This window comes from Nyctereutes procyonoides, unplaced genomic scaffold (genome assembly GCF_905146905.1).
Source record: "Nyctereutes procyonoides isolate TBG_1078 unplaced genomic scaffold, NYPRO_anot_genome, whole genome shotgun sequence".
Classification (NCBI taxonomy): Eukaryota; Metazoa; Chordata; class Mammalia; order Carnivora; family Canidae; genus Nyctereutes; species Nyctereutes procyonoides.
In genome coordinates, this window is record NW_026575044.1 from 12,165,244 (window position 1) to 12,191,441 (window position 26,198).

Sequence of the window (26,198 nt, forward strand, 5' to 3'; positions counted from 1 at the left end):
ACCCAGGCACCCCTGAAATACTTCATTTTAGCAGCTCCTGCAGCCAGGTATGGGCATATAGGTGTTGTGAACAAGCTTTGGTAGCAAAGTTTGTTAACTTTTATAATACTTCCTTTCTTCTACTCTATTGTTTAGAGTGTGGACATGAGGGCTAGAGCCTGGCAGCCATTCTGGGCTATGTCTGCAGGAAATGGACAGCAGCTACTCTGTGTCAGGTATAGAGCAGCTGATTTACATAAAAGGTTACAGAGGAGGAAGGCTCTGCATGGACACATTTTCAGAAAAATTTTCAAAATACTTTATTTATTTATTTGACAAAGAGAGCATGCACAGGTAGGCAGAGCAGCAGGCAGAGGGAGAAGGAGAAGCAGACTCCCCGCTGAGCAGGAAGCCTGATGTGGGACTCCAGCCCAGGAACCTGAGATCATGCCTTGAGCCGAGATCATGCCCTGAGCCAAAGGCAGCCACTTAACTGACTCAGGCTCCCCTCAGAAAGTTTTTATTGCCCAATTGAATCAAAGTTTGAAAATGGTGAATTGTGAAGACATACTTGATTTAGAGATGACAAAGAACAGAAGATAAGTTAAAATATTTTGCTTAGGGTCTGTGGGGCAAAGGCAAGGGAAAAAGCATTTGGAGTTTTGAGGGATACAAGGGTAGTGTTGGCAGGGCCACTTTCTGATGGTTTGTCATACATGTATGTTTTCATGACCCAACATATTAAAACAGTTAATAAATACAAGGTCCATCCCAACTTCCAGATTGATAATACGTGTTTAGGAGATATTTTCTGCACAGAGAATTAGCACTGAGAAGTGTCTTATGGTTATGAATCTGGGAAATTCTATTATTCTTTGTCCTTTTACATTTTTAGAAATATTCAGTTTTAATTTGGTTTAAAGTTTTAATCAGTCCCTTTCCCAAAATAGTTAAATAAGAATAGGGAAATATCTTAAACATAATACCCAGCACTGAGCATACCTGTCTACACCTTCTGGTTAGTATTGTGATGGTGTCTTACCTGTGCTCATATAGCTTACCATGGGTGTGAGTAAGTATCAGTGGAGTTATGGCTGTGGACTCCTTGTAGGGCTCTTTCAGATTCAATCCCATTCTCAAGACATAGTCATTTCCCATTTTTTCAGTTATAAACCTTTTCACTGAATTCTTTAAATGCTCTGGTCGAAGGATTTTTATCTAAACAAGAAAGCAGGGAAGATAGGGTAACTTTAATAAAGCACCCAAGGGAATGGCCCCTATGGTAAAATGGAATAAAATGAGGAAGTATTCATCATTTGTGTCGTCAGAGTTTTATGGGAACGTTTAATGGCAGAGGGTCTGTGTGTGCTGGAGAAACCGCCACCATGGCTCATGATCCCTCCTTGGTGTCAGGGCCACCTGGTGCCTCCCCTCCCTCTCACACTGACAGAGATCTTGCATTGGTTGTAAAAATCTAAGTTATGGTTCCTGATTCTGCAAAGAGAAATTTGGCTGTGGGTCTCTTCCTGCTCTGCTGAGTGGGGGATGGAACTCAGGACGGCACAACCGGAAGACCACTAACTCCTCCACGAGTAACATAAAGGGAAGTAGCACAGCAAACCGAGTTTGTATCCAAACAGAGCTCGAGAGGGGCTGGAAGACTTTGGAAGCAGTGTGCATGTGGTAAGTAGAGGTTTGGGGCCCACTGGAAGAAACCATTGCAAATCTTGGAGGAAGGATCTTTTCCATGAAAATTGTTTCATACAAACTAAACTTATGTGTTATTTATAAAATGATCCTGAATTCTGTCCTTGGCATCAGAGACCTCATCATTTAAGGCAAAGCTGAAACTATGTGTGGATCTGTGTGGATGCCCTAGGTTGAACCATGGGAAATTGCTATTTTTACATTGTCACATATTGATTATTATGTCAAATTCTGCTCTTTTCTGTTACTCCCTGGAAAAATTAATCAATTTTATCTAACTAAATGTGGTACATATATATTTTTAGATGAAAATTGGAAGCATGCAAAGCATCTGGGGTCTAAGAGCAGGGCTTGCCCAGCACATCCACTTAACAAAAGCACAGGAATCATCTGAAAGCAACAGATGTTCAGGTGTAGTCCCGACACGTCACCCTGAGAGTCTGTGCTCCCAGTTGCAAGTGTGACCCGCTGTTACCATCATGCTGCTCCTTCCTTATTGTATTGACCAATAAAATGATGCCTTTGTAAGTTTTAACACGGAGCGTGGGGGTGAGAGAGAAAGCAAGACCAGCAGAAATGGGGTTGTGCTGAACTCAGTTCTGCAGCTCCTTTCTAAACAACTACAGACAGTTCTGGAAATTCTCATGTCCACTTTCCCTGTCCCTGCCTTGTCTTCTTTCCCTGTCCAGCAGACCATTGGAATAGGGAGCGGTGCATCAACTGCATCCTTGCCCTCACAGAGCTCTGAGATAGTGTCCTTCCCCAGGTGGAGCCTTCTTTCTAATGTATTCTAAATCTCTCATGTGGCAATCTCAATTTCTGACTCTCACGGTCAGACCCAGTTTCAAATATTCTAACTCAATTTCTTTATATGAGCACTTGAACTTCATCAGACCATGTCTTTTGACTGTGGGTTTGGAAAATAGGATTGCTACACTCATGAAGTTTCTAGCTCACAAACTAACATCATCTGGAGTTTACTGGGGAAAGTCAATGTATCACAGGCTTTAAAAATGTGCTTAATTTTGCTGTTAGGGTAATACATACTGGCTACTTAAAATTCAAATAATACAAAAAGCCAGAAATTGAAAAATGGAGGTCCTGGGATGCCTGGGGGACTCGGTCGGCTGAGCGTCTGCCTTCAGCTAGGGTCATGATCCCAGGGTCCTGGGACTGAGCCCCATGTCAGGTTCCCGGGAGGGAGATTGCTTCTCCTTCTTCCACTGCCTGCTGTTCTCTCTGCTTATGCTCTCTCTTTCTCATGAATAAACTTTAAAAAATCTTTAGAAAAAGAAAAATGGAGGTCTTATTTCCTGGAGAACCATGACTGGTTCTTGTGGCTCCTTGCAGATGTGTTCTGTGCACATACAAGCATCACTCCATCTACCATCCTTTGCTCCACAGGTGGACCTATACTACAGACTGTTAGATGTTTAGCATTTGTCAGTTACTGCAGCTTAAATGTCTGTTCATGTCATGATGAGGTCAACAATCCACAGGGGGGGTGGGGGTGGGGGTGGGGCGGGGGTCAGTCATCTATAGTCGCCAGGTGGGTAACAGGAATTAGAGAAGTCGGCTGGACAGAATGAAAACAATTCTTCCTGTAAGAAAAACAAAGATGTAAGTATGGTATGGTGCCTACTGGTGGCCGACAGTCACTGCCCATGTGAGGCAGTGATCACCAGTAGTGATGACCATGGCATACCCATTCTTGGGGCAGATGCTGCTCAGCTCTTACTGTTGCTCCTGAGACTGCAGATCCAGTAGTGCCTGATCTCTTACTTTTTCAGTAAAAGCTGGAAATATGGACTTTTTTGTGAAATCTCTCAATTTGCAAATTTTGGCTCAAAAGAAAAAAAAAAACAAAAACTACTTGTACACCCATATTCATAGCAGCCCAAAGGTGGAAGCAGCCCATGTGTGCACAGGCAGATGAATGGATAAAGAATGTAGTACATCCAGCCAATGGAATATTCCTTAGCTCTGAACAGGAAAGAGATTCTGACACCTGCTACTACATGGTGAGCTTGAACACATTATACTGAGTGAAAGAAGCCAGACATGGACAGATAAATGTTGTGCAATTCCACTTCCATGAGGTTCCTGGAATAGACAACTGCAGACAGAAAGTAGGGTGGTATTTGTCAGCCTAGTGGGAAAAAGGAATGGGGAGTTACTGGTTAGTGGGTGCAGAGTTTCTGTTTAGGATGATAAAGTTCTAGAAATAAGATTGTGTTTGCACAGCACTGTGAATGCACTTTAATGCTGCTGAATTTATCATGTAAGAATTAAAATTTCTCACTTAATTTAAAAGAGATTAGAATTAAATGAAATGATGCATATTTTCCCTTCCCATCTCTTCCTATCTCTTCCCTTCCTTTTCCCTCCTTTTTTCTTTCCTTCTCTCTCCCTCCTCTTCCCTTTCTTTTCTTTCTTCCTCCTTTTCCTTTCCTCTTATTTCCTTTCTTCCTTTCTTTTTTAATATTTATTTATTTATTTATTTATTTATTTATTTATTTATTTATTTGGGGGGGGAGGAGAGTAAGCAAGGGGAGGATGGGGCAGAGGGAGCGAATCTTCAAGCAGATTCCCTACTGAATCACTCAGGCAAGGCAGCCATTAGGCAGTTTCTAAGCCCTGCCCCCCACCCCCAATTCCGTGAAGTGAGGGAAATAATCACATCTCTCCCCAAGATTACAATGAGGATTAAATGAAACAATGACTGTAACATGATTAGCATAGGCTAAGCTTTAGATGTTTTAAGGGGCTCATGAATGACAACCATTTATACCCCCAACCTGCCTTCTCCCAGGGATTCTGAAGCAACAGGGGTCAGGTAAAATATCACCTTTACTAACAATAGGAGGATGGCTGTGCTTTAGGCATGTGTGCTTCCTAATAGGGAACCCTAACAGGCTGGGTCTGTTCCTGGACCATCTGTGGTGCTGAGAGCAGAACACAGGTACACTGTTTGCAGGAAGGCAGATCCCAAAGGCACCAGGGAGAAGCTGCTGAGCCACGTGCTCTTGTTCACCCCACACATGGGGTCCCCTACTTCTGTGGGGGGGAGTCATGGGGGCAAGAGGGGCCAAGGATGCTACCCGATTGGACCCCCTCCACACAAATGAACCAGTAAGAATGTGCTTCCTTCTAACATGAACATTACTTGTAAAATCCATATATTTTGCTAATAAAATTTTAAATTTGAATGGTTTAAGTTACTGATAAAGTGCTCAAGACACTCAGAATTTCACTATTTTCTCATAGCACATCTTACCAAAATAAGTCTCTGAAATGGAGTGAGTTTCTCCCAGGGGAAATTCACAGGACTACACATGTCTTCATTTTCATCCAGAAGTTCAGCTAGATAGAATTTAGAGAAAGAAACTGAAATGAACAATCAAGTGTCTGGGATCACTAGAAGACACCAAAATGAAAATTTTGTTGTGAACTGTAAAGTTTTTTTTTTTAAACATGTCTAATTTCTTTTCTTTTTATTATTTTTTAAAAGATTTATTTACTTTAGAGAGAGAATGTGCATGAGTGTGTGGATGGGAGGGGCAGAGGAGAGGGAGAGAGAATCCCAAGCAGATTCCTGCTGAGCACCAGACATGGGGGTTTGGAGTGGGAGTGGGGAGTAGTGGAGGGGGGAAAATCTATCCCATGACCCTGAGATCTCAGCCTGAGCCAAAGTCAAGAGTTGGACGCTTAACTGATAGTACCACCCAGGCACCCTGTCTGACTTCCTTAAGACTTGAGGTATCCTTATGATCACAAGTGAGGTGAGCACTGAGCCAGGTCTAAGTGTGCCCATCCTGGTGGAGAGGCTGGCAAGGAGTGCTCTAACAAGCTTGTGAACTGCTGAAGCAGACACACGAGAAGCAGAGGTATGGCCAACACTTTATAATCTGTTCCTGCGAGTGTGAGGGTTTTCTGGTGAATATAAAGTAATAACTCCAGAGATTAGAAAGTTCTAGTTATAATCTACCTATAACAGATATGGGAAATGAGAATCAAGTGGAAATGCAACCAGATTCTCAAGTTTCTGCCTACTTATTATTTCAACGTATTTGCCCCATGTCTAACTTTAAACACAACTTGGAATACAGAAATAGCTTTTTTGGGATCTCTGGGTAGCGCAGCGGTTTGGCGCCTGCCTTTGGCCCAGGGCGCGATCCTGGAGACCCGGGATCGAATCCCACGTCGGGCTCCCGGTGCATGGAGCCTGCTTCTTCCTCTGCTTGTGTCTCTGCCTCTCTCTCTCTATCTCTCTCTGTGACTATCATAAATAAATAAAAATTAAAAAAAAAAAGAAATAGCTTTTTTGAATAGAGCTGTAATAGGTTTGTTGATTTTAAACAAGAAGTTTTCTCCCCCCAAATAAAAAGATCTTCACTTTTCAAAATAGTGACCTAGAGAGAAAACTCTAAGGAAGGAGAGCTTCTTAGTCAGAAATGGAAATCAGGAAGCTATAAAAGAAAGAAAAAGGTGTAACTGGCCACAGATTTCACCACTGTGTGGTAGAGACAGCATAAACAAATCCAAAAGACAATGACCGATTTTTTTTTTATTTTTTTTTATTTTTTATTTTTTTATTTTTTTTAATTTTATTTTTTATTTTTTTATAAATTAATTTTTATTGGTGTTCAATTTACCAACATACAGAATAACACCCAGTGCTCATCCCGTCAAGTGTACCCCTCAGTGCCCGTCACCCATTCACCCCCACCCCCCACTCTCCTCCCCCTCCACCACCCCTAGTTCATTTCCCAGAGTTAGAAGTCTTTATGTTCTGTCTCCCTTTCTGATATTTCTCACACATTTCTTCTCCCTTCCCTTATATTCCCTTTCGCTATTATTCATATTCCCCAAATGAATGAGAACATACACTGTTTGTCCTTCTCCGGTTACTGTGGCCAAGTTCAAAAAGGGTGTTGCCTGAGTTCTTCTCTGGGATTTTGATGGAATCTTGTCTCACATTTAGATCTTTCATCCATTTTGAGTTTATCTTTGTGTATGGTGCATGAGAGTGGTCCAGTTTCATTCTTCTGCATGTGGATGTCCAATTTTCCCAGCACCATTTATTGAAGAGACTGTCTTTCTTCTAGTGGATCGTCTTTCCTCCTTTATCGTATATTAGTTGAGCATAAAGTTCAGGGTCCACTTCTGGGTTCTCTGTTCTGTTCCATTGATCTATATGTCTGTTTTTGTGCCAGTACCACACTGTCTTGATGAACACAGCTTTGTAGTACAACCTGAGATCTGGCATTGTGATGCCCCCAGATATGGTTTTCTTTTTTAAAATTCCCCTGGCTGTTTGGGGTCTTTTCTGATTCCACACAAATCTTAAAATAATTTGTTCTAAGTCTCTGAAGAAAGTCCATGGTATTTTGATAGGGATTGCATTATACGTGTAAATTGCCCTGGGTAACATTGACATTTTCACAATATTAATTCTGCCAATCCATGAGCATGGAATATTTTTCCATCTCTTTGTGTCTTCCTCAATTTCCTTCAGAAGTGTTCTGTAGTTTTTAGGGTATATTTTGAGAACCATTTGAATGGTGAATGGTTCTCCAACCTTTTATTTTCAGGTTGTAGGTGTCCTTCTGTCTAAAATGAGTCTCTTGTAGACAGCAAATAGATGGGTCCTGTTTTTTTATCCAGTCTGAAACTCTGCGCCTTTTGATGGGGTCATTAAGCCCATTCACGTTCAGAGTTACTTGAACTTCTTCTTAAAGGGGAGTTTTAAGAGTCCCCCTTAAAATTTCTTGCAGAGCTGGTTTGGAGGTCACATATTCTCAGTTCCTGCCTGTCTTGGAAGCTCTTTATCTCTCCTTCCATTTTGAATGAGAGCCTTGCTGGATAAAGTATTCTTGGTTGCATGTTCTTCTCATTTAGGACCCTGAATATATCCTGCCAGCCCTTTCTGGCCTGCCAGGTCTCTGTGGAGAGGTCTGCTGTTACCCTAATATTCCTCCCCATGAAAGTCAGGGACTTCTTGTCTCTTGCTGCTTTAAGGATCTTCTCTTTATCTTTGGAATTTGCAAGCTTCACTATTAGATGTCGAGGTGTTGAACGGTTTTTATTGATTTTAGGGGGTGATCTCTCTATTTCCTGGATCTGAATGCCTGTTTCCCTTCCCAGATTGGGAAAGTTTTCAGCTAGGATTTGTTCAAATACATATTCTGGCCCTCTGTCCCTTTCGGCGCCCTCAGGAACCCCAATTAAACGTAGGTTTTTCTTCCTTAGAGTGTCATTTATTTGCCTTAATCTGTCTTCATGGTCCCTTAATTGATTGTCTCTTTTTTCCTCAGTTTCCCTCTTTGCCATTAACTTGTCTTCTATGTCACTCACTCGTTCTTCCACCTCGTTAACCCTCGTCGTTAGGACTTCTAGTTTGGATTGCATCTCATTCAGTTGATTTTTAATTTCTGCCTGATTGGATCTAAATTCTGCAGTCATGAAGTCTCGTGAGGCCTTAATGCTTTTTTCTAGAGCCACCAGTAGCTGTATAATGGTGCTTCTGAATTGGCTTTCTGACATTGAATTGTAATCCAGATTTTGTAACTCTGTGGGAGAGAGGGCTGTTTCTGATTCTTTCTTTTGAGTTGAGGTTTTCCTTCTAGTCATTTTGCTCAGTGCAGAGTGGCCAAAAACAAGTTGTATTGGAACACGGGGGAGTATCACTGGTCCGTCCAGCTGGTCTTCTGGGGGAGGGGCCTGCTGTGCTGATTTTCAGGTGTTAGCACTTGGGGGAGCTGCTCTGCCCCTGCCTGCTGCCGGGCTCAGCGGGGGTTGTTTACCCCGTGGGGCCCCAGGAGGAACAGCCGCAGTTGCTATGGCAACTCTGGAAGCCTGGATTCAGCCTCCGCAGGAACTACGGGGCTCGGGGCTCTCGGCTTTCCATCTGCAGGGCCTGGAGGCTCCGGGGCGGGGCCGCTGATCTGCTCAGCTCGGGGCAGGAGCGTCCTCGCTGTCCTGGGCCCTCCCGGCCTCTGCCTGTCCCGGGGGAGGCGGGATCCTGGGCTGTGTCCCGGCGCCCTGTGCTCCGGGGCCTGTGCTGGTGGATTCGCGCTCCCGCCCCGCAGCCCCCTCCGCGGAGCCGCCGCCCGAGCCCCTCCGAGCTGCTCCGGCCCCGCCGTGCGCGCTGCAGCCCTTAGGGAGCTCGGCGCACTCTCCCGGGCGCAGGTGTCTGTTAGTGTCCCCGGGAGCCCGAGGCCATCCCCGCCCTCCTGGGTCCTGCTCCAACTCCCTGCGAGCCCCTTTCCGCCCGCCCGGGAAGGTTGGTGCAGCTCCTGCTCCTCCGGGACGGGGCTCACCTGTCCTGGGGACACTCGCCACGGCCTCAGCCCGGCTCCTCGCGGGGCCCCTCCCCCTCGGAGGCCTTTTGTTCCTTTATTTCTTTTTCCCCGTCTTCCTACCTTGATAGAAGCGCGGACTTTTCTCACTGTAGCATTCCAGCTGGTCTCTCTTTACATCTCAGGCCGAATTCGTAAATTTTCAGGATGGTTTGAAGGTGATCTAGGTAATTTGGTGGGGACAGGTGATTTGGGGACCCTGCTCTTCCGCCATCTTGCCCCTCCCTCACAATGACCGATTTTTAAAAATAATTGAATGAATAGGTTGGTATCTTAACAAAACAAAAAGTTAATTATCTGTTACACCAATAGGGTTCTTACAGATGGTTAAAAAAGAATTAACACTCCCTAGAGTACATTTTATTTTTTTTAAGAAATACATTAAGTCCCAACTGCTGAGCACACATCTTGAATCTCAGTAGCTGTAGGATTTTCAACAGCCTTGCTGATGGGGATGCACTGGCCCTTGCGATGGTCTTCTTGTTGTTCAGATATGCCAAAGTCTTCAGCAAGGAGAGGGAAGCAAAAAAGGAAAAGGAAAGAAGAAGTGACTGCGTAAGGGGGCCAAGTCTGGTACTACTGAGAGAGACCATGAATGAAGGCTTCTAGCTTATATTTAAGAGAAACAGAAGCTTTTTATTTGTATCATTTAACCGAACTATGGACATCTCTGCCTCCCAGCTTCAGCATCAGAGTTGACAGTGAAGTAAATTTGCATCAGAACTTTGCATCTAGCTCTTACGCAGTATAAAAGAAAATTTTGTTTGCTTTTCAACGCAGTTTTTGTGGAAGAAAGAAGCATACTTTTAAATGGACAGTGAACTCTATCATAAGTTACTTGAAATCCTGTATCTGTCCTGTCTGTAAACATGTTTTAGATAAATGGGTTTAATTAAAGATTCAAAATACACATTTTCTTCAACGTTTAAGTTAATGAAATAAAATTTGAAATGGAAAGAAAAGAATTAACAATTCAGTAGAAAAATGGGCCAAGTACATAAATAGGTCAGTCCAAATGGTCTACAAACATCTGAAGAAAAGGTACTTAAATGTGGTGCTAGTCAGGAAATCCAAATTAAAGTACCTTAAAATTTTCAGATTGGCACGAGTTAAGAAAAAAATCAATACCCCTTTTGGAAAAGGAAGTCATGTACTGCTTGTGGAAATGTAAGTTATCCTGGACTTTTAAGACAAGTAACCTGGCAGCAGCTGTTAACATTAAATAATATGCTTCTGACCCAATGGTTCCACTCTGGCTGCTCATCCCACAGAGACAAGCGCAGAGGAAGTGTGTCTAAGGATGTGTCTGTCCTGCAAAATGTAATTGTATGTTATGGCAAAAATGTGGAAGCAAAGTGGAGAAAGCTGCGGAGGGAAACAAAGCAGGATGGGCATGGAGGTGGCAGGGAGTAGTGAGCAGGGACTCACATCTAAAGTAAGGTGTATTTCCTATGCAATTCTTAAAAGGCATCTGTTGTATAAAATAACCCATGAAATCTGCATCGGTTGCACAGGTGGCAGTGATGCTTACCCGTGGTGGTCACCTTGCAAGGCCTAAGGTGCATAAGTAACACGAGCCTTGCTCACCGCAAAGCTATGTTCCCTGTCAGACACTGAGCTACGTCTATAAGCTGACGATCCACAGACACATACATGCAACTCAGGTTAAGTAAAACACCGAATGTTCTCTTACTTCTCATTGGTGATTACTTACGTTTCTCCAATGAAGCATCTTCTGAACAGAAAGGTACACTCATCAGGCAATATGCAGCCTTACTGTTTATGAAAGCATCCCACTGGGGCACATTAGACAGAAGGGATTTGCACAGGAGAGAGAAGGGCTCCAGCTCACTGCTGACATACTGGCACTGCTTCCACCTGGATTCCGACAACCACTGAAGATGTCGATTTCTGCAGGTCTCATAGATACCTAACAGAAAAGGGGAAAGGACACGTTGAAAGGTACGATATCTATCAGCCTTGAGTTACTTATAAAAGGTAGATGTTAAATAAATATGTTGTTAAGGAAAAGCCATTTTATATAAAAAATTAATCACATAAACGGCAACTTTTTTCATTGTGGTAAAAACACAGAACATTTACCTTCTGAACAATTGGTATGTGTCATCAGTGTTAAGTACCTTCGTGTTTTTGTAAAACAGATCTCCAGAACTTTCCCTGCAAATCCAAAACTCAGTCCCCATTAAACAGGCCTCCCCAGCCCCTGGGCACCACCATTGCTGTCTCTATGCCTCCAACTACTTTAGATCCCTCAGGGGGATGGAATCACACAGTCTCTGTGACTGGCCTCAGTATAATGTCCTCAAGCTTCATCCATGTTGTAGCAGGTGTCAGGGATTCCTTCTTTTAAAGGCTGAATGATATCCCCCTGAAACGGCAAATCACATTGTGTCAATCCATTCATCCACTGATGGACACTGGGGCTGCTTCCACTTATTGGCTACATGAACAGTTCTGCTGTGGACACAGGTGTGCAGATAGTAATCTGAGACCCTGCTTTCAATTCTTTTGGATATATAACCAGTGTGGCATTGTTAGATCATATGCTGGCTTTATCTTTAATTTCTTTGAGGAGCTTCCATACAGTTTTCCATAAGAGCTGCACCAATAGTGTACGAGGGTTCTGATGCCCACACGCCCCTGCCAGCACTTTTCAAATTTTCGTTTTTTTACAGTGGCTGTCCTAATGGGTGTGAGATGATATCTCATTGTGGTCTTTTGGTTTGCATTTCCTGATGATTAAGGATGTTGATCATCTTTTCATGTGCTTGTTGGCCATCTGTATATCATCTTTAGAGAAATGTCTATTCAGATCCTTAGCCCATTTTAAAATTGGGTTATTTGATTCTTGTTGAGGGGTTGAAGTTCTTTATATATTCTGTACATTATCTCCTTATCAGGTATATGATTTGAAATTATTTCTCATTCCATAGGTTGCCTTTTTACTCTGTTGTGTCATTTGATGTACAGAAGTTTTTAAGTTTGATGTCATTGCATTTGTCTCTTTTTGCTCTTGTTGCCTGTGCATTGGTGTCATATCCAAGAGATTATTGCCAAGTCCCGTGTGATAAAACTTTCCCCTTCTGCTTTCTTCTAAGTTTTATAGTTTTAGGTCTTATGTTTAGATCTTGAATCCATTTTGAGTTTATTTTTATATTTGGTGTAAGAGTCCAGTTTTGTTCTTTTTAAAAAATATTTTATTTATTTATTCATGAGAGACACAGAGAGAGAGAGAGAGACAGAGACACTGGCAGAGGGAGAAGCAGGCTCCACGCAGGGAGCCTGATAAGGAACTCAATCCCGGGTCTCCAGGATCACGCCCTGGACTGAAGGTGGCGCCAAACTGCTGAGCCACCAAGGTTGCCCCAGTTTTGTTCTTTTGCACGTAGATATCCAGTTTTCACAGCACCATTTGTTACAGAGACTGTCCCTTCCCCACTGAGGGTGCTCTTTCCACCCTCACTGGAGATTTTTTGACCGTTTATGTGTTAATTTCTAGGCTCTCTGTTCTGTTCCATTGGTCTATTTACCTGTCTTTATGCCACTACCAGACTGTTTTTATTGTAGCTTTATTATATAGCTTGAAACCAAGAAGTTTGAGGCCTTTAACTGTGTTCTTTTTCAAAATTGTTCTGGCTATTTGGAGTCCCTTGAGATTCCATATGAATTTTAGGAAGAATTTTCCTATTCTTGCAAAAAGTCCTGTTGGGATTTTGTGAGGAATTACACTGAATCTGTAGATTGTTTTGGGTTAGCATGGACATCTCAACAACATTGTTTGCCAACCCATGAACATTGGATGTCTTTCATTTATTTGTGTTATCTTCAATTTCTTTCAGCAATGTTTTGTAATTTTCAGTATATGCGTCTTTCACCTCCTTGGTTAGGCTTATTCCTAAGTGTTTTATTCCTTCTGATTCTATTACAAATGGGATTGTTTTCTTAATTTCCTTTTCATTTTATTTGTTGTTTATGTATAGAAACACATCTAATAATGTATAATATGTATACATTATTATATATGTATAATAATGTTTTGTATCTTGCAACTTCGCTGTATTGGTTTACTAGCTCTAACAGTGTTTTCATGAGAAAGAGAAAACTCTAAAGAGTTGTCATGTCATGTCACCTGTGAACAAAGATAGTTTGCTTCTTTCTTTCCAATTTGGATGGCTTTTATTTTCTTGTCTGGTGCATTAGCTAGAACTTCCATGTTAAAAACAAGTGATGAGAGCAGGGGTATCCTTGATTTGCTTGTGATCTTAGAGAAAAACTGAAGTTTCACCACTGAGTAGGATGTTAGCTGTGGGTTTTTCACAAATGACTTTTATTGTGTGGAGATAGCTTCCTTCTATTCCCAGCTTGTTGAGTGTTCTTAGTCATGAAAAAAGTTGAATCTTATCAAATGCTTTTTCTGTATGAATTACGATGGTCATGTGGTTTTTTCCTTCATTTTGTTAATGTGCTTAATTATATTGATTGATTTTCTTATATTGCGACATCTTTGCATTCCAGGAACAAATTTCACATGGTCATGGTGTATAATCCTTTTACTATGGTATTGAATTTGGTTTGCTGTATTTTGTGAGAATTTTGACATCTATAGTCATCAGAAATATCAGCCTGTAGTTTTCTTCTCTTGTAGAATCTTTGGCTTTGCTATCAGGGAAATGCTGGTCTTAACAGAACGAGCTTAGAAGTGTTCCCTCCTCCTCCTTATTATTATTATTTTGAAGCATTTCAGTAAGGTTTGTGTTTATTCTCTTAAAAATGTTTGGTAGAATTTTCCAGTGCAGCCATCTGGGGTAGCTAGGCCTTTTCTTTGTTGGGAGATTTTTGCTTATTGAATCAATCTCCTTACTTGGTTATAAGTCTGTTCAAATTCCTACTTCTCCATGATTCAGTCTTGGTAGATTATACATTTCCATTTCTTCTAGGTTGTACAATTTGTTGGCATATAATTGTTCATAGTGTCTCCTATGATACTTTTTATTTCTGTAGCATCAGTTTTAACATCCCCACTTTCATCTCTGATTTTAGTTATGAGTCTTATTTTCTTGTTAATCTAAGAGTTTATCAGTTTTGTCAGTATTTTCAAAAAGGCAGCTATTAGTTTAGCTGATTTTTCTATTTTTTAATGCTCTATTTTTATTTGTGCTCCATTCTTTATTGTTTCCTTCCTTATGCCAGCTTTATGTTTGGCTCTTTCTTTTTTTGCTAGTTTTTTGAGGTGTAGTGTCAGGTTGTTTATTTGAGACCTGCTCTTTTAATGAATGCATTTATAGTTATAAACTTCTCTTTTAGTACTGTTTCTGTTGTATCCTCTAAGATTTGTTATATTGTGTTTTAATTTTTATCTCAGGACATTTTCTATTTTCCCTTTTAACTTCTTTGACCCACTGGTTATCTTAAGAGTATGTTATTTAATACCCACATAGTTTTGGATTTTTCATGTAATATTTGACATAGTTTTGGAACTAGGTGAAGTTTGGTGGGGTGAAGTCCAGAGCTGACAACCAAGAAAGAATTCTTGAGATGTCTCTGGTGCAAAATGATGGTTTTATTAAAGCCCAGGGACAGGACCCGTGGGCTGAGAGAGCTGCTGCCTTGGGCTTGTGAGGGGTGGCTGATTACATACCTGGGAGTTGGGGGGAGGTAAGGAAAAGAGAGGTTTTTAAGGATTCTCATATGCTAAAGAGGACCTACTGAGATACTGGAGGTCTTGCCATTGTCAAATTAAGGTTGTCTTTCCCTCTAGTAAAGCATTAAGATAGTTTGGAGTTTCCTGAAGGAATGTCACACATATCCCACCTGGTTTGCAAGGTGTCAGCTCGTGCTTCTGTTCCCCATTAATATTGATTTCTAGTTTCATTCTATTGTGGTCAGAAAAGATGCTTTGTATATCAGTCATTGTGCTTACTGCTTAGCATAACAGAAAATTGGAAACCCAAGTCTGAGAGTGTGGTTGAGAGAGTGATTATGTAAGTTTTGGTCCATTCAAAAATTGGAATGTTGTGCAGACATTAAAAAGTCTTAAGTGTGTATATATATAATTTTTCTTAAGTATATTTGACATGAGCAGCTACTTTTGACATATTATTAATTTGAAAAAAAGTTGGGAAAGTTAGGAAAACCAGTAGAAGGAAAACCCACAAAAATATTAATATTTTTCTAGATTGTGGAATTACAGAAGATTTATTTACTTCTTTTTGCTTATCTGTAGGTTGGAATGGTTTGTTTAATAAATGTGTACTATTTATATAATAAAAAAATAGAAGCTATTACATTTTTGTTGTTGTTTCTTAAAATACACTGGGGATCTTTTTAGGTTTCCAAGTGCAATGGATGCCTTGTGGGCTGGCTGTTTTGCTGCGTGACCTTGTCTCCTGGTTGTAGGCAGATGGTTGAGGAGTAGAGTCCTGACTGAGGCTGTGGCACTCAGACCCTCCCTTTTGGAGGGTCTCCAAGACCCAGAGTCTTAGAACTGCTAGACATTGGGTTAATAGTGGTCCCTGGTTCTTCTCACGTTGGTGCTTGGTTATTCACATTTTCCTTGCTGTTTTCTTAGATACCCCAGAATCCTTCTGAACATTTTTATTTTGGGTTAAAATATTGAGTCATTGTTGTCTGTTTTTTTGCAAGCAAAAGAATCTTAGTAAACTCACAAGAGCATTTATTGACTCAACAATCGTTCACAATCACCTACTGTATACCAGGCTTTGGGATAAGTAAAAACAAACAAAAAACAAAACAAAATGATTCAAATGTCTGGTATACCTCTAGAGTAATTCTTTGATATTTCAATTGTGATTTCTAGTCTTTGCTAATAGTCTTGAAACACCTGACAAAGGCTACTCTAAACAACCACCTTTTCTCCCTCAGTGAGAATGTCAGACTACCTAGAACTTTGTATTTTTTGGTGACTTAAAATTACAAACAGCACAACAATGTGAATGTAGTTTCATGCCACTGAACTGGATGCTTAAAAAGGGTTAAGAAGGTACATTTTATGTTACGTGTATTTTACCACAGTTTAAAAAATAAATATACTTAAAAATGTACAACACAGGAGGATTTGGAAAGATCCCACACTTAGTGATTTTTTCTAAAAGATTTTATTTATTTATTCATGAGAATATACAGAGAGGAGAGAGAGAGCAGAGACACAGGCAGAGGGAGAAGCAGGCTCCATGTAGGGAGCCTGATGTGGGACTCGACACTGGGTCTCCAGGATCACGCCCTGAGCTGAAGGCAGGTGCTGAACTGCTGAGCCACCCGGGCTGCCCACACTTAGTGATTTTTGCCCAATTGTTTTGCATAAGCATAGTTTTTGTGGTTCAAAATCTCCAGGAATTTTCAGAAGACATTGAGGGTGATTATAGTGAGGAGGGGTAAAGTTTCCTCCAGGTGGTATTTAATCAATGTGTGCATGCATGTGTGCGCTCACCTCTCTAATAAGGAGCACTAGGGGTTCAGCTTTATAGATTAACATTACAATTACCATAGCAAATGTCATTCGCTTATTCAAAAATCACTGAGTACCAATCATGTGCTCAACATATAAGGACACAACAATGAATTAAACATCACACCTGACTTCAAGCTGCTTTTAGTTTAACCAGACAGAAGCACTGACTTGGAGCATCTTAAAAAATCTCTCAGTGTTTTTCAGGGAAACATGTTTTTAATGGCTTTTTTTTTTTTTTTTTTTTTACTGAACCCAGAGCAGTATCCTTTACTTACTATTAAGTCTAGCCTGGGGCATCACAGCTTTAATATTTATCAACATGGCAGAATGTAGGAAGATGTCCCATTCTTCATCTGGTAGGGACCCAATGTCATCCTGCAGTAAACTTCCATGAGCATTATTTTGCATGATTGTGGTGCAAAGCCGGAAGGAGAAGCACAGTTTATGTTGGTTAAATAGAGCTGAAGAGACCACCTAAGGAGGGAAATAGAGCATTTGACTGGCCCAGCTAGATTAAATATGTATAATCCACATTAAAGGATGTCTCACCTTAAAAATATTTCTTGTTAACCCATCTATTGAATTTTTAAGATGTCTCTCTAAGAGATTTTTCTCACTTTCTAACTTTGGTTCTTTTGAGAGGTTTGTAATATTATGAATTTTTTTCAGAGACATTTTATCCCATTTCGAGCTGGGTTTCTCTTGTTCTTTGCTTCCGGAGACTACTGACAGAACGAAGGCCTGTCGAAACCAGTCTAGGGAGAACTGGTACATGCAGTTGACCTGGGCAAGCCCTGCCACGAGAAAGTAGAGCAGGGAGCCTCGAGTTGCAATGGGGAGATAGTTTGTACGAGTCTCTTGGATTTCACTTTCCATTTTTTCTGTGGCTTTGATGCGCTGTGAAATTTCATTTGAAGTCATTTTGGATTTTCTTAGGATGTCTACGATTTCCTCATCATCTAAGACACATTCTAAAGGCAAACAAAAATTGAATTTAAATAAAAACTACTAGAATATTAAATGCAGTTCCTTCATTCTGAAATCTTTCTTTAATAAGAGTTTTTAGTTTAGTTTTTTTTTTGTGTGTGTGGTTTTATTTGGGAGCTGGGCCATTAAATGAAGACAGGGCATATTTCTGAATAATTTGATTAATAGCATCCCCCATCTCTTCTTTAGATGACGTTCATAGAGTGGATTCTATTCCCATTATAAACACATAGTAAATAGCTAATCTGTCCTAATGACCCATGATACGCATAGACAAGGAAACAAAATTTCCAGAAAATAGCATGTGCACAGTAATAGTTTCTATCCTGTTTCACTTAACAATCAAGTTGGTAATGACCACGAACAGATTGCAACTTACCTTTTGAAAAGCACTGCTCTACAAACAGAATTATTCTCTCCATTTCAAGTGTTTAAGATGGTTCTCATATTTTGATTACAAACTCTATTTTATGAACATTTCCATTTTCCTGAGGTGCTTTTGTTAATGATATGATTTATAGACTCCTCAGTATCCTTATGCTTACCCCGGACACAGGTTAGTTTGAAAAGAGCCCTTTTAAAATGTGGTACTGATTGGGAATCAAAGGCAGAGGGAGATGTAGATACAATTAAATGTCCATATAACCTGCAGCCCACTGACATGCTGGAGGGGGCAGAGAATGAGGTTCCTCCAGGAAGCTCCTGATTGTCTTTATGCTAATGCTTCTCTAGAGGGAAAAAACCTGGTTTGGTTTGACCATAGCCAGGCCTTCAGTGTCCTGTGAGTCTTCTTCGGCATTTGAAAGTCCTTTTGGAACTTTTTTCTCTTTACTTCTCCCAACCCTGAAGTATATAATCATTTGTCCTCACAATCCTGGGGCAGTGGGGCAGCAGGGGTGGGGGGGGCAGTGGGAGTAGCAGCAGCAGCTCTCTCTGTCCCACAGGTCCTGTCCTTGGGCTTTAATAAAACCATCATTTTGCACCAAAGACGTCTCAAGAATTTTCTTGGCCATCGGCTCTGGACCCCACCAAACCTCACCAAAAATATTTTAAAACTACATCAGTATCAAGAAATAAACAGCATCACATGATCATTGTAAGGAGTTATGGGATTATTACGTTCCATGATCTGGATAGCATATTCTCACTGATTTTAGGGAAGCTTTCTAAACAATGTCAGGACCTGAGCTGTGGGCTACTGCTGTGTCTCCCCCTACCAACCACTGCCCACAGAGAGCGGGTGGTCACACTAAAGACAAAATATTTACAAAGAGATAGTAGGATGATCTATTTTACTAAAACTTGGAAAAAGGGAGGAAAAAATATGTACCAAATTGAGTCTTTTTCGTTTAGTTTTTTTTCAAGGACAATTTTTATTATAACTACTATCAGTAAAAAATTACTCTTTAAAAACAATCCAACTCTACCATGAGGAACGTCTGGTAGAGAATAAGCAGCAAAGGCATAATAACAGCTCACAGTGTGCTGATGGATATTATCATAAACAACTATCCTTTTGTCTCATTAAACTTATCTTTTGTCCAATTTAGGCAAAACTTGCAGCAACAACATGACATTTGTCACACAGTGGCTCATAAACCAGCAGAGGCTATCCTTGTGAGTCTTGTTACACCAACAGTGTAACAACAGTGTCACCTCTGGTGTGTCATATATTACCCACATGTCCTGGTTTTGCTCCCTAAGGATTTAGCTGCTAATTCACTCCAACCTTCCCAGAGACACGGATGTGACAATGTTGTCCACACAATCTCGTCCTAGTCCTGTCATTAACAGAAGCGTGGTTTATCCATGTGTTACACAGAAATTGTGTATTAGGTGTCAGTAAAATAGGAAGGATTACAGTCAGATCTTATTATAACATGGAACGAAAGTATCTGAGAGACTTTTCAAGCCCCACTGAGTCAGCAGTTAAGAGAGAACAGCAATCCACTGCTAGATAAAGAGTATTAGATGACAGATGAGTCAGGAGCTTGATACTGTGATTTATGACAGGAAATACACCTAAAGTCTCCATCCCCAGCTCTGGTTTAGGGCTCTGAATACCCTGGGGATGAGAGGAATAAATGTGTCTTTTGTTATGTTAATGAGTTTGTTTGAGTCTCTGAAAAGGATGGGGTGGTTGCCCTGGCAGCGCCCCTGAAGCCCACACCCATCCCTGACACTCGGCCTCCACCCCCTACCCCCCCCCCCCAATCCCTTCGACTTGGCTGTTCCTAGTTCCATTCTTCCATAGGAGACCAGTAATCTAGTGAGTCCTGATTCTAGTCTACTAGCAAACTAATTAGACCTCAGAAAGGGCTTGCTGGAACTTTTTGTCTGAAGCCCGGCTGTGGGGAGGGGGCGTCTGTAGCACTGAACCCCTAAGGGGAGGGGAATCTGATGCTGTCTCTGGGCAGATAGTGTCAGAATGGACTTGAACTGTGAGACACCCACCTAGTGTCTGAACACTGCTTACCAGCATGGGGGACCCCATCCTGCATGTTGAAATCGGGTATCCAGAACCCCTTTTAGGAGCAGGAATGTCAGTGTGCCCCAGGAATTTCTAATGCTTTATATTTAGTTGTTTAGAAATTATATTGTTAAAATTTAAAGACTATGGTTTCTTATTTTTTATGTTGAAGAGGAAAATAATTTCTACTGCTATTTTAATAAATACCACATTTTCATGGGACATGTATGATTAAGTCATTGGGTTCCATCCTGGTATATTTTAGTATTAATACTTGGGGTAAACCTAATCTTTTGGTCTCTGTAATCTAACTTGATACATATAACAGATGTCAGATACCTGACGTAATGGCCTCGTGGCAAATGTCCTGTGGTTTGATGAGCTAAGACAGAGATAGGAATATAGGAACATCAACAGCCACAATGTTTTAAGAATGGGGTGTTTCACCCACATTGATCAGTTATCTGGTGGAAATGTAGATCTGATGTTTTGGGTACCAGTTCAGAGTATGGTTCTTGGAGCTTCTATTCTGTCCTTCCCCAAGTTACGCCCAGGTCTTCTTTTTTTTTTTTTTTTTTTTTTTTTTTTTAAATTTATTTATTTATTTATGATATTCACACAGAGAGAGAGAGAGAGAAAGACAGAGACACAGGCAGAGGGAGAAGCAGGCTCCATGCACCGGGAGCCCGATATGGGATTCGATCCCGGGTCTCCAGGATCGCGCCCTGAGCCAAAGGCAGGCGCCAAACCGCTGCGCCACCCAGGGATCCCACGCCCAGGTCTTCTAACGTCACTAAAGACCTGAACTCACCTTGTGCATTCTGCAGAACATTTAACATTTTTTCCTCTAGTTCTTCAAGGGTCACAGCATCAAGGGAAATGCTCTCCAATAACTGGAAACGTTGATTTTCTAAGTAAGGGGCTTCATGGGTTAACACGGTAGATAAGAGTTGATCCTGCAAACCCTGGAATGTTACCGTGAAGTTGATCATAGTAACGAAATTGTAAACTGAGGGAGGAAAATGAGGGTTGTCTATTTCTGTAGCAACGTATAACCTAAAGGATGAGAAAGGCACCAGTTAGTCAAAGGATCTGCAGAGGGAAAAAAAACCCAATTTATTAAATAATGGAAAAAATATTTCTCCTGGAGGTAAACAAGGTTAACTTTTAGTGTTGTTCAGCCTTGTACACAAAATAGGCTCTCCATTTATATTGTGTGGAGACATTTCCTGTTTATAATTTGAAGAAATAGAACCATAGATGATGTCCCTGCTGTATTTGGTTGAAGCACCCAGATGGAGGAAAGCAAAGTGCTAGCTAGTAGGAACTTTGACCTGCCCTTAGATGGTTGTCAATACCCGGTGGAGGGTGTGAGTACAGGGAGATCCACCTTCTCTAAAGGGATGACCCCAGCTGCTGCCAGGAGAGTGACTTGGGCTGGGGGCTGGAGGGAAGGAATCTAGCAGACTGGTTTGTGTGTAAGAGGTGGTGGTGGTGGCCTGGAGTGGGGTGGTACAGGGAGGTGTGTGACCTGGAGTGGGGTGGCACAGGGGTGGGGTGGCCAGGAGTGAGGTGGTATGGGGGGGTTGTAACCTGGAGCGAGGTGGTATGGGGGTGGTAGAGGGGGAGTCTTCCCAGCAACTCGATACAGCAGGGACAGCTTCTCCTTCCATTTTATAAAGAGTAGAACGGAGGCTTAGAGAGGTTAACTAAGTTGCTCACAGCCTGTGGCCACAGAGTGGCCAAGTGGGGACCTGTGGCCAGCCCACCTTTCCAGAGGTCCCTCTAGCACCTCCTCACAAACAATCCAATATGGGCACCAGGTTGGCACTGCAGCAACACATGACTTCATTAGCTTTCTGAGAGCAGGAGGGAAAGAATGGGTGTCCTGCCAAATGCTGCATTCTGGAGAGGGCTTGTTACACAAAGGGGTTTTAAGTCCTTGAAGGAAAGAACTTGGTTTAACCTAGTGCTTTTCAGAAGTTTGGGACCCCTTTTTTGAGTGACACCTGTTAAACTCCTGGAATGTCATTTTGAGGAACATACTTTGCAAAATATTTTCTTAACTGAAGGAAGGAGGCCCAGAGAGAGGATTACAGGCTCTAAGAGTGGGGTGAGGATCAAGACTTCAGAGCTTTGCCTGGGACAAGGACATATGGACCAGCGTGTCAGAGCCCCTGCAAGGCGGTTATGCCCACTTGGCTGAGGGCCTATAAATCCAACTTCCAACTCCTCTTGTGACTACCCACTCATACAGTGAGCTGCTGATTATGAATTCAAGGGGACAGTGCACCTGCCTGGCAACTCAAATGCCTTATTACCTTGGGAATTATATTTTTGTGGTAATCAAATGTGACTATATAAAAGTGCTTTGTGAAGTTGACTGGGGGGAGGTGGGGGTTGCAATCCCGAAGGTCCCTTACTGTTGGGAACATGGATGCAACATTTTTATCTGGCTAGGCAAAGTCTCTCTTTTTGCTCTGGATATCCAGTATGGATTTTGTTTTTTAAAGAAGCAGAAGCTTTTCCTGCTGAAATAAAATGTTAGGCAAACAGATCAATGGGGGAGTTCTTGTGATTCAAGTGGGGTCAGGCTTCCCCTTCCAGCACACTTTCTGAGGATTCCCCCTGGACCCACAGGTCTTAGCTGGAACAGTATGGAAACTGTTTTGGAATGGCTTGATAAATAAAAGTCAGTTCACTATTCTGTGTACTGATGAGTGCAACCAGAAACAGAAATAAACAAAATATTCAAAATGTAATCTCACTTTTTGCTCCAGGAGAAGCTTACCACTATGGCAATAGAGGCCTCTATAATATTTGTCTTAAAAAATATAAACACTTGACTCAATTCTCAATTTTGCTGTGATTTTTACCTAAATCTGGGATTGTATTCAATCTCAGAATCATCAACCCTTATGAAATATTGTCCTCTTTTCTGATGGATATCCTTCTTCAAAATTGCCTTCAAACTTGGAGCTAATGTTTCAGGGAGATTCTGAAAAACACAAGAGAAATATATAAAAAGTTCATTTGAAAGCAAATCAGTTAAAAAGCATTTCAAAGAGCATTTAGAAAATGTAAACGGGGATCCCTGGGTGGCTCAGCGGTTTAGCGCCTGCCTTTGGCCCAGGGTGTGATCCTGGAGTCCTGGATGAGTTCCACATCGGGCTCCCTGCATGGAGCCTGCTTCTCCCTCTGCCTGTGTCTCTGCCTCTCTCTCTCTCTCTGTGTCCCTGATGAATAAATAAGTAAAATCTTAAAAAGAAAGAAAGAAAGAAGAAAGAAAGAAAGAAAGAAAGAAAGAAAGAAAGGAAGAAAGAAGAAAGAAAGAAAATGTAAATGAGGGATACCTGGGTGGCTCAGTTGGTTGGGTGTCCGACTCTTGATTTAGGCTCAGGTCATGATCTCAGAGTCATGAGACTGAGCCCTGTATTTGGGGTCCCTGCTCAGTGGGAAGTCTATTTGAGATTCTCTCTCCCTTTGCTGCCCATCCCCAACTTTTTCTTTTAAGAAAAATAAAAAGTAAATGTTAGTATTTGGACACCAAAGAAAGCCTGATCTGAGAGAACTGAACACTGAAAAGTCACTGTAGTTATTATTTTTTAAAAGATTTTATGTATTTTGACAGAGAAAGTGCCCATGCACACACATGTACGAGGGAGTGGTGGCAGACAGAGAGGGAAAGAGGGAATCTACAGCAAACTCCAATGCTGAGCAGGGAGCCTAATGTGGGGCTTGATCCCAGGGCCCTGAGATCATGACCTGAGCTGAAATCAAGAGTCAGATGCTCAACAGACTATGCCACCTAGGCACTTCTGTTTATTTATTATTTTTCCCATGACAAAGTTACTTGTAACTCAAAGCTTTCAGTTTCTATGCTTGGTGCACACAGTATATATGTCAGCTGCATGGAATTGGGTGGTTGGGACATCTGTCCAAATACCTGCAAGAGGACACTCCCTCCTATTTTCATAGCATTTTCAATTTTTTGGATGTAACTGCTGTCTTTGATGGAGAGCTCCTGCAGCCTGGCCCCTTCCATCTGCCGGATCCAGTTGTGTGCCTGCTTGTGGGGGTCAATCAGCAGTGGCCACTGCAGGCCATTCTTGATCAGGATGGCGTTCTCTGTCGAATACTGCCCAAGGGGGAGTCCCTGAGAGTGCCATCGGCCAATCTGGAATGAGATCGTTAGTACTTTACTGTTTCATACACTTCTTCACATCTTTAGTATCCTATAGGATACCAAAGGATCTTACAGGCTCACTGCCTTTAGAAAAATCAAATACTCTTTAAGAGGACTAAGGAAATAACAATTTAAATGCTGGGATATGAAATTTTGGGTCAGATGAGTAATTATTCACTAAAACACACTTTTCTGTTCATCAGGAAGGATGAACGCCCATCACAACAAAAATGCTCTGGGAAACAGATAAATATAGGACAGGGTACCTGTTCCCAAGGATCCTGGACTCTAATGCATACATGAAACATGCAATAACACAGAATTATACAGATGTAATCACAGCTACTCTGCTGCACACTCACCACCTGCCAAGCACATACATACATTATATGGTTAAATTGCGACAACAACCCTAATTGTTTGGAAGGAGGAACTGGGGTCTGCCTGTGGTCAGACTGTCAGAGGAAGAGGCAGACCGAGGGTTTGCCTCAGATGCTGACTCCAGGACTGATAAACTTCTTATCCTCACATAGTCTCTGCCTGTGGCTCTGACTTCATGGCAGTATCAGCAGGTTGGGAGGAAAAAGCCAAGAAGGCCTATGGAGGTTTGAGAAGGAACAGGACACAGGGGACGTCCTAGGCAGCAGGGCATCCTTAGGAGAAGCCAAGGATACTTCTCAGTTTTTAAAGGAAAGAAAAAGTTTTTCACTTAAGCCTGTGAAGAACTGCATGCTCTAGAAGTCTACACAAAAGGAAACAGGAAAAGGGATAAAGAATCCTGAAACCCAGGAGTAGCCCTGTTTGTACCCAAATATAGGTGCCTAGAGTGAAGGTCAGCATGGTGAGAGAAACACATTACCCACCCAAGAGTTTCTGTTCTCCTGACTTCCATGCTTCTCTTTAGTGTTTAACCAAAGTATGTATTCCTAAATGCTATAATTTCACTTCGCTAATTTTGGAACTTTAGATAAAGGAAATCTTAAAGTATATTCCCTTTTCTGTCCAACATCATCTGTGTTGTTTTATAGCTGTCTTTATTCATTCCCATTGCTGTAGAGTATTTATGAACACACCTAGATTTATTTATACATTCTACTGCTGAGGGCACTTAGAGTGTTGTGATCTCTCATTTTAGATTTAACTTTTATTTTCCTAATGAATGATGAGGTTAAGCAGTTTTCAAATGTTTATTGGTGATTTTGTGAGCTGCCTGCTTAAAGTTCTTACCCATTTATTTACTGGCTTTTATGTCTTTTGCTTACTGATTGGTAGTAGACCTTTTTACTGCAAATATCCTCTTCTATTCATTGACTTCTCTTCATAGCCTCTGAGTGGTGATTTTTGATGAACAGAATGTCTAAATTTCAATGTAATTCAATTAATGTTTTCCTTTATGGTTAGTTCTGCTTAAAGTAATCTTTTCTTAGGGTCATGAACATTTTCTCTTAAATTATGCCTTACTAATTTGCCTTCCATGGTTAGGGCCACCATTCAATTGCAATCGAATTTTTATGTGTGGTGTGTGGTAATGATCAAATTTCTTTCTTTCTTTCTTTCTTTCTTTCTTTCTTTCTTTCTTTCTTTCTTTCTTTCTTTCTTTCTTTCTTTTTCTTCTTCTTCTTCTTCTTCTTCTTCTTCTTCTTCTTCTTCCTTCCTTCCTTCCTTCCTTCCTTCCTTCTCTCTCTCTCTCTCTCTCTCTCTCTTTTGCTGGTAGACATTCAATCACCCAGCACTATTTATTGAAAAGACTACTAATTCCACACTGCACTGCAGTACCAGCTTTGTCGTAAGTCAGACATCCACATGTGTGTGAGTCTGTGTCTGGGATCTCTGTTCTCCATTGGTGGTATTGTTTGTTCTGCACTGGTTACACTTGGATAAATAAATCCACCATCCTAACTAGTGTAGCTTTAAAGTAAATGTTGATATTTGATGCTGCAAGTCCTTCTACCTGTTCATCAACAACATCTTAGACATGTTGGCTCTTTGCCTCCTATTACTTTTGGAATCAGATTGTCA

At 41.4% G+C, this 26,198-nt stretch overlaps 1 protein-coding gene across 1 annotated transcript in view; it reads right to left on the reverse strand.

Moving 5' to 3' along the window:
- Positions 1 to 26,198, reverse strand: part of DNAH14 (dynein axonemal heavy chain 14) — a 321,116-nt gene that overhangs the window by 34,203 nt on the left and 260,715 nt on the right. Inside the window, 8 exon segments of the mRNA XM_055324379.1 lie at positions 1,041 to 1,197; positions 4,964 to 5,049; positions 10,741 to 10,977; positions 16,812 to 17,010; positions 17,086 to 17,507; positions 20,805 to 21,049; positions 22,870 to 22,991; positions 23,940 to 24,170. Of these exon segments, the coding sequence (XP_055180354.1) occupies positions 1,041 to 1,197; positions 4,964 to 5,049; positions 10,741 to 10,977; positions 16,812 to 17,010; positions 17,086 to 17,507; positions 20,805 to 21,049; positions 22,870 to 22,991; positions 23,940 to 24,170 (1,699 nt within the window).